This window comes from Glycine soja, chromosome 4 (assembly GCF_004193775.1).
Source record: "Glycine soja cultivar W05 chromosome 4, ASM419377v2, whole genome shotgun sequence".
Lineage (NCBI taxonomy): Eukaryota > Viridiplantae > Streptophyta > Magnoliopsida > Fabales > Fabaceae > Glycine > Glycine soja.
In genome coordinates, this window is record NC_041005.1 from 23,486,149 (window position 1) to 23,495,593 (window position 9,445).

At 35.2% G+C, this 9,445-nt stretch overlaps 1 protein-coding gene across 1 annotated transcript; it reads right to left on the reverse strand.

The window, feature by feature from the left end:
* Nucleotides 1–4,098: 4,098 nt before the first annotated feature.
* On the reverse strand, nucleotides 4,099–4,455 carry LOC114410680 (uncharacterized mitochondrial protein AtMg00810-like). The gene has a single exon (XM_028374625.1). It carries the CDS (start codon nucleotides 4,453–4,455, stop codon nucleotides 4,099–4,101), a length of 357 nt encoding a protein of 118 aa, XP_028230426.1.
* Nucleotides 4,456–9,445: the final 4,990 nt, after the last annotated feature.

Below are 9,445 nucleotides of genomic sequence, written 5' to 3' on the forward strand. Positions count from 1 at the left end.
TGACCCCAACCGGCTAAAGTTGGTTTTCATAGTATGGGAAATTTTTTTCTACCCCAAATGCATATATAATAATAGTCATTCTGATACCCGGAACAAAAGTTATGGCCGTTTTAAGTTTTGCTAAAAACAAGTTCCCAAAATTTCTGTCTCTCTCAAATTCAACGACACCAAGTGCTCCTGGTATTTTTCACACAAAATATGGATCAAAAGCAACTACCACACAAAAAATCAGCCAAAAATAACAACTCTAACTATCAAAACAAAAATCACTAATTCAATTGCAAAATTAGTCACTAATTCCCAGTCACTAATCACTGTTCACAGCAAAACACCAACTAAATCAGTCGCTAAACAGTCGCTAAATAGGGGATGCGACTGAATTGCAAAAAAAAAAAAAAACGCTACACAAAACAAAACAACTAAACACTATTATGAACCTTTGGCCCACTACTCCCCGGCAACGGTGCCAAATTTGATCGAGGCCGTACCCGAATCAAATAAACATTAAAAATGCTGTATCTAGGAAGTGATCCTAGGTCGTCTCCCAACGAGCAATGGTCAACCAAACATTCACAATAGATAGTAATAAAATAGTAACGAATTGGGGGGGGGGGATTGTTTGTTTTTGTAAATTAAACAACAAGCAAATTTGAATTAGAAAATAATAAAATTAAAACATGTTATTTCCCCTTGATTCACAAGCAAGTCTCTTATCCTAGGTTACGAGAATTTATGCTTAATCAGTTCAACCACTTAATCCAACCCTAAATTAAATTACTAAGCAAAAATTAACATAAGGTTGTCATTATGTGATTAAGAACCACATACACCAATTAATCATGAACGAAACTGATCATTAAGCATGAACGTAAATTAAGCGCAGAGACAATTAATCAAGCACTAAGCATGCATGGATTAATAGCAACAAATACAAAGTAATTGGTAAAGAGGAAAAACTGATCAGAATTCAATAGTAATAACAAAACCTCAAAGAGAGCTGTGCTTGATCCTCAAGAGAAAACAACGCTGGAGACCTAGCCTTCCATTAATCAGTAGAAAACGAAATTGTAGATTGAAGCAAAAACGAAATTGCAGAAAACGAATTTTATTCTACGTGAACAGTGTGCATGAACAGTAAAAACTAGAGTTCTAAAATCTTAGAATTATTCTCCTGTCCAGAAAACATCTCTAAACTAAAACCGTGGTGCTGTTATATATGTTCTCAGCCCCAAAGCTTACAAATCTATTTTAGGTGCAAGCCCATAAACGAAATAAAATAAAATCTGGACAAGATAAAATAAGATTGGATGAAATAAAATCTGGACGAAATAAAATCTAGATGGAATAAATTCTGGATAAAATAAAATCTAGATGGAATAAAATTTGGATAAGATAAGATTTGATAACATAAAGTTGTCTGCTCTCTTGAAGTCCAAGCCCAATTCCGGATTCAATCCCAATTGCTTATAATTCTCCTGAAATTAAATTAAAAGCACAAAATTAGTCAAGTAGGCCCAAATGATAAAACTGCATAATTAATTTGACAATTAAGGCTAATAAGTAATTAAAATGGTGACAAAAAAGGTTAAGAAATAGGAGAAAATAATGACACATCACTAGTTCTCCCCCTTTTGGCATTAACAAGGCCAAAAAGTTTGAACTATACACAGAATCAAAACAAAAAATAGAAATCTAAAGGGAAAGAACGATAGATTTTCATTAATCATAAAAATATTACAACTTTAATCATAAAACTACTAAACAAAATCTTAACTCTTAATCAAGAAAAGACAAAGAAAAATAAACAAGCACTGAAACATGACTAAGTTTCATCCTCATCGGGGTTAAGGAGGTTACTAAGGGTTAGCCTAGTTTCTATGTTTTCCAGCCAAGTTGTGATGTTCTGTAATGTACTGTGAACGTCATCTGAGTGCTCTTGATGGAGGTGAAACATATCATTCATCTTTTGAATCATAAGAGACTAAAAAGGACTCCATTGATGTGCAAGCTCTTGTGGAGCTTCTGCTTCAGCTTCTTCATCCATCTGATCCATGTTTCCTACTGCTGGTGGCTTTCCAGCCATAATCCACTCATGTTCAACAAACCTCATCCCAAGATTCTTGAGATGCCTTTTGGTGATCTCACTAGATGCTTTGGTAAAATCCGCCATCTCGTTAGATACATTGACATTGAAATAGTCAATGAATCTTAAGGCAAACACAACATACAAAAATTCATAATCGACTAACCGATGACTTTTTAACATAATGTCTTCAATCAAAAGTACCCAATTCATCTTGATACTGAATTTAAGACCATATACAGTTTGTAGATCATCATTAGTTACCTAAGTGTGATTACTTGACCTCAGAGTGAGAATATAAGTAATGAGGTACACTAGTATTATGTCTTCTACTGTTTGGCCACCTACACCTAGGCGATTCCTCAAATTCATTGTTGGGTCAAGAAGCATTCCCCTGTAGGTCTGCATCTTTTTGTACCCATCAGCAAATTCTTCAAATTTACTGACTTCACCCATGTCTAGTCCAGTTACTCCTTTCCATACATCAGCGTCGATAACCATTTCTACTCCATTGACTGTAGAAAAAAGATTACCTTCTAAATCGCCGTGTTCGCACGTGTATAAGACTTCACTGGCTTTGGATAAAATGTTCCTTTCATCTCATAAGCTTGGATAGATCTTGAGCTTTCAGTAGATTAGGAAAGTTAAACCCTTGCTGAGAGAACCACTCCAAGTCCAGATACTTGGGTATTCTCACATTCTCCATAGCATAAATCATCTTCTAGTCATTCTTCTTACTTTCGTTAGTAAACCATGTATCTAGCCTGTTGATAGCAACTTAAGAGCATTCACCTTGCTTCCTCTTGGAATACTTGGCTTTCTTCTGAGCTCTGGAAGGGTTGCTCGCCATTTTTGGAAGGGAAACAAAGGGTTTGGAAGCAGAAGAAGGTTAGGTTCAGAGATGGGTGTTTCAAGGAGGTGTTGGTGTGATTTGTGGATGGGTTAGGGTTGCCTTTTATAGAGAGGTTGGGACATTTTGGTTGGTTGAGGTTGGTGGCGAAAGTAAATGCATAAATAATGGTGGTTGATGAGTGAAGGAATGTAACAAATTACACGCAACAGACACGCATGTAATCGATTAAATTAGCCCTTGTTTTCACTCAAAACCAAAAGTTGCTATAAGTAATCGATTAAAACACAGTTGTAAACAATTAAATATGCCAAAAAAACTCCCCTTGAGACCATGGTAATCAATTAAAATTTTAAGTAATAGATTAAAACATAACAAAATCCAAACAAAACTCTTACTTATAGGCAAGTAATTGATTAAACAAACAAGTAATCGATTAGAATAGACAATTTTTGAATCAAAACACCACAAACACTTAAACGGTAATCGATTAAAACAGAAGATTTTCAAAATTGATAACACATACCAAGTAGTGGTAATCGATTAAATCAAGGAGTAATCAATTAAAATAGGAAGTTTTGAAAACTGATCATACACTTTAACACACAATAATCGATTAAAATGAAGAGTGATCGATTAAAACAGAGAGAAATCATGAAATAATGAAGATAAACATGTATTTTTCAGAAAAACAAATGACTAAACATACATATATCAACAAACTTAAGACACTTCAAGAGAAATCGAGAGATATAGATTGCAATATGCAACATATTATATGCACTAAACGCATCATCATTCAATGCTAGATCCATCTAAGATCACTAGTTCATTTCTAATAAAGAATAATCTATCTCTAGCAAGTGGTTTAGTGAATATGTTTGCTAGTTGATGCTCACTATCAATGAACTCAATGCAACAATCCCTTTTTAAAACATGATCTCTAAGAAAATGATGTCTTATCTCTATGTTTGGTTCTAGAATGCATGACAGGGTTTTTAGTTAGATTGATCGCACTTGTGTTGTCACATTTTAGAGGAATTCGATCAAGGTTTTCTCCAAAGTCTTCTAGTTGTTGTTTCATCCAAAGACTTTGAGCACAACAACTTCTACCTGCAATATACTCAGCTTCTGCAGTGGAAAGTGCTTCATAAGTCCGCTTCTTTCAATTCCAAGATACAAGAGAGCTTCCCAACAAGTGGCATGTCCCACTTGTGCTTTTCCTATCTAGTTTGCATTTTGCAAAATCAGAATCTGAAAAGCCTGTTAGATTTAAGGAGGTACCTTTGGGATACCAAAAGCCAACATTGGTTGTGCCCTTTGGGTACTTAGTAATCCTTTTGACACCTGTTAAGTGAGATTTCTTAGGATTATCCTGATACCTTGCACACAAGCAAACACTAAGCAGGATATCTGATCTACTTGCAGTTAAGTAAAGAAGTGAACCAACCATACCTCTATATCTTGACTCATTCACTGATTTACCTTTCTCATCTAGGTCAACGTAGGTTGAAGTTGCCATTAGAGTTGATGCTTTTTTGCATTATTTCATGCCAGATTTCTTAATTAGTTTTGTACAATATTTGGTTTGACATAGGAAGGTTCCATGTTTCATCTGCTTGACTTGGAGTCCAAGGAAGAAGTTCAACTCTTCTATCATAAACATCTCAAATTCTTTCTACATACAACTGGAAAATTCCTTATAGAAAATTTCATTAGTAGCACCAAATATTATATCATCAACATATATTTGAACAATTAACGACTCACTATTTACTTTCTTAATAAAGAAGGTTTTGTCAACTTGGCCTCTTGTAAAAGATTGCTCAGTTAGAAAACTAGTCAATCTCTCATACCATGACCTTGGTGCTTGTTTCAAACCATACAAAGTATTTTTTAGCGTATATACATGATTAGGATGTTTATAGTCCACGAAACTTGGTGGTTGGTCTACATATACTTCTTCTTCAATGAGACCATTGAGGAAGGCGCTCTTCACATCCATTTGATATAGTCTGAAATCCATGACACATGCAAACGCAAGTACCAGTCTTATGGCTTTTAACCTTTCAACTGGAGCGTAGGTTTCATCATAGTCGATTCCTTCTTCTTGGTTGTACCCTTTTGCAACCAATCTTGCTTTGTTTCTTACTATGATGCCTGATTTGTCAAATTTATTTTGGAATGCCCACTTGGTTTCAATTGAATTGTGAGAGGTTGATTTAGAAACTAAGTCCCTCACTTCATTTCTCTTAAATTGATTTAGCTATTCATGCATAGTCATCTACCAGTGGTAATCACACAATAATTCATCAATGTTTCTTGGTTCAACTTGAGAAACAAAAGCCATGTTGTTACTTAAAATCTTGAGTCTAGAACAAGTAGAGACACCTTTTGATATTTCTCTAATTATGTGTCCAAGGAGAGGTCTTTTTGAGTTCTCCATTCTCTAGGGAGGTCTTTAGGAGTTCTAGTTGAGATCTCTTTGCTTTGTTCAAGTTCTTTAGACTTGATTTCGTCTTCAAGAGCAAAATCGTTTTCCTGAAAAGTTGCATCTCCTTCTTCCAAAGAATTATCTTGAACAATAGAATTAGTTTCATCACATACTACATGAATGGATTCTTCCACACTTAGAGTTCTCTTATTGAATACTCTATATGCTTTATTATGCAATGAGTAACCAAGAACAATAGCCTCATTGGCCTTCGCATCAAATTTGCCAAGAGATTCTTTACCATTGTTTAAAACAAAACATTTGCAACCAAAAACTCTCAGGTGAGATATATTTGGTTTTCTTCCTTTATAAAGTTCATAAGGAGTTTTCTATAGAATAGGTCTAATAAGTACTTTGTTCAAAGTGTAGCAAATAGTATGTACAACATCAGCCCAAAAGTACTTAGGTATTTTTGTTTCATTTAGAAGAGTTCTTGCTCCTTCTTCAAGGGATCTATTTTTCCTCTCCATAACACCATTCTATTGAGGTGTTCTTGGCGCAGAAAAATTATGGTGAATTCCATTTTCTTCACAACTTTTCAAAAGACTCATTTTGAAATTCTTCTCCATGATCACTTATAAGTGAAACAATCTTCAGACCTTTTTCATTTTGAATAACCTTGGCAAGTTTGCGAAAAGCATCAAAAGCTTCATTTTTGGTTTTCAAAAACAAAGTCCATGTGAACCTTGAGTAAGCATCTACTATAACTAAGCCATAGTAATTACCACCCAAACTCATAGTTTTAAAGGGACCAAATAAGTCTATGTGAAGATGTTCAAGGGGTTTTGAGGTAGAAACAATGTTTTTACTTTGAAACGAGTTTTTAACTTACTTCCTATTTTTACAAGCTTCACACAATTTATTTTTCTCAAACTTGAGTTTTAGAATACTAATTACTAAGTCTTTTCTGACTTGATGATTGAAATGATGCATGTTTATGTGTGTATCCCTACAATGCCATAATCAAGAATCACCAATCTTACTTACTAAACCACTAAGTTCATGAAATGATGCATGTTTAATGTTTTAACATATAGATATCACCTATCCTTTTGCTAATATGGACAATTGTCACAAAGTTGACTAATGCTCAAGAGGTTATGCTTTAGTCCATCAACATATAGAACATTCTTTATTTGTGTCTTGTACTGATTTTCAATGTTTCCTTCTCCCATAATATTCCCTTTATTGTTGTCTTCAAAAGTGATGTATCCTCTTTCTTTTGACACAAAGTCAGTAAGTTTGGACTTGTCACCCATCATGTGCCTAGACCAACCACTATCCAAGTACCATAGTGAGTCCCTTGCTTTTAGACACACCTACAAGACAAAATCAATTAGAGAAAGGTGGTACCCAATTTAAGTTGGGTCCAATGGGGTTAATTTTCACAAATAAATCTTTTAAAATCCAAACACATTTGCCTCTTGGAACGTCAAATCTCCTAACATAGCATTTATAAGATGCATGTCTTCTTTTCATGCAATAATGACAGGTCTTTACATTTGGCTTAGAATGCACTATGTTATTCTTTTTAGAGACCTTGTTTGGGTACACCCCTTTTGAGGATACAAACTTAGTTTTCTTAGAAAAGGTAGTTTGCTTGTTATGCCCCAAACCAGTCTTATCGGTAGTATGCTTTTGCATGCTTAGCATGTGATTGAGACCACTCCTTCCTTTGTTCAATTTTCTAAAAAGATCTTTGAGATAGGAAAGCTTAGTTTGCAACTTCATGTGTTCAAGAGAAGAAGTACACCACTTTTTATACTGGTTCACTCTCTATCTCTAGAGAAGCTAATCCGGTTATCTAATCCAAACCCAAATTAGATTTTCACTATGCATATATAATCCTTACAAGCAATCTCAATTCTTACCCAGAAAAAGAGACTAAGGTACCCAACCTTAGGGTCCTCTGTGAATAAGAGCCTAAGAGAAACCTACCCTTAGCTGAAACTAGAAAAATCTATTCTAGCATGCCTTTAGCAATTCATGCACAAACAAGTAATGTATAAAACCACACGAAAAAATAAAGTCAAAGATAAACATAGCCTGATCAATCCTTTCCGCAAAAACCTTGCTTGACCGAATAAGGTGTCTTCTTGAACTTAAGAAAGTATCATAACTCACAAAAGATCTTCAAAATCAAAATATTAGAAGTTGTGAGTCACTATTTCTAAGCATTTTTTTTCTCTTCTTTCACTTATATCAGCTCATGCAATTTTACACTTAATGATCTTGTACATAGAAGTGAGAACACAAGATGACTATATATAGAGAAAACAGTTATAACTGCCTGTTATCGATTAAATCTACAATGTAATCGATTATTTCAACGAAGTAATTGATTATATTATCTTTTCAATCGATTAAAGTGTTCTTCCCAAAAACTGGAAGCCCCTCAAGAACAATGTAATTGATTAGATCCTTAATGTAATCGATTAAAGTGTTCTTGGTCACTTTTGAAACACTTATAGAAAGAGAAGTAATCGCTTATATCATATGATAATTGTCGCAACATACCCTTCGGTGGGGGGCGACACGAGACTCTCGGGTGCGTTTTCCAATGAAGGAAAAGCGCGCGGAGTTGCCACCAACATTTATTCGAGGAAAAGGTCAGAGAAACCAAAATGGAAAAGGTCGAGGGTCTATGTATTTTGAAAATGAGGGTTTGGAAGTTGTTTACGCATGGGGAAGGTATTAGCACCCCACACACCCGTCACGAGGGGCGGCAACCTCTAATCGAGTGTGCAATCATGACTTCATTATTATTTATTTTCCCTTTTATCTTTATTTTTCCTTTTTATATTTTTTAATTTTTTGGGGTGAACAAGGGTGTTTCCCTCGCTCCTACGTATCCTCAATTGCGATGAGGAAATCAAACCTATGTAGTTCTTTAAGTTTGAAATTTGTTGGTTAGATTGTTTTTATCTTTTTTGAAAGATTGATTTTAACCGGACAAAAGTCGTTTAAGGCATTGGACCTCAAAATGATCTTTTGATTTTTGAAGAGAGGAGAGAGTCGTTAAGGCGTTGGACCTTGAAACGACCTCTTGATTTTTGAAAGGAGAGAATCATTAAGGCGTTGGAACTTGAAACAATCTCTTGATTTTTTTTGAAAGGAGAGAATCGTTAAGGCGTTGGACCTTGAAATGACCTCTTGATTTTTTGATGAAATGAACAAGTTTATGAGTTGGTTGGTTTTGGCTCATTAATCTTCAATCCTTCTTTAGAGATAACTTGCGGGGTTAATGACCGGTTAAAACTTATTTTACATTGACGAAAAGAGTTTATGACATAAACGATCGGTCAAAACTTATTTAAAAAGTGATTAAGTGAGATTACAATACAAATGTTTGGTTGCAATTCATTTAAACAATGATTAAGTGAGATTACAACACAAACAATCGGTTGAATTTTATTTTAACGGTGATTAAACGAGCTTATGGTATGAACGATCAGTCGAAACTCACTTTAAACAAAGAAAAAGATCATTGATGATCGAAGAAGGAGATGAAGATGCACAAACAATAAAGGGGACCCCTAAGGGTCCATAAATCAAATTCAAATCCTTAAAAGCAAGCACTAACCGGATGAAGAACAAAGAACAGATGAACAATGAATGAAGAATGACCAAAGAACGAACAACGAACGGTAATCGATCACGGATGCGATTGAGAAGCATTTCGGCCTTGTTTTCTCTTTTTTCTTCTTCCTTTCTCTTATTTCTTCTTCTTTCTAGACCTCTGGAACTCAAGGAACCTAAGGGACCCTTTACTTCAGCCTTCCCATGCCTATTTATAGCAAAACAAGGCATTTGGGATGAAGGTAGCCCGCCCAGGTGAGCTGAGCTCACCCAGGAGAGATGTTACTTCATTCTGAAGCAACCTAGCTCACCCAGGCGAGCTGGTTACTTCACCATGAAGTAATTTTGGTGGCCCAGGCAAGCCAGAGGCTAGCCTGGGCGAGCCAGGGGTATGAAAAAGTGTAAAAATGACCCTTTTGCCCTCCCTTTTGAGTATTTT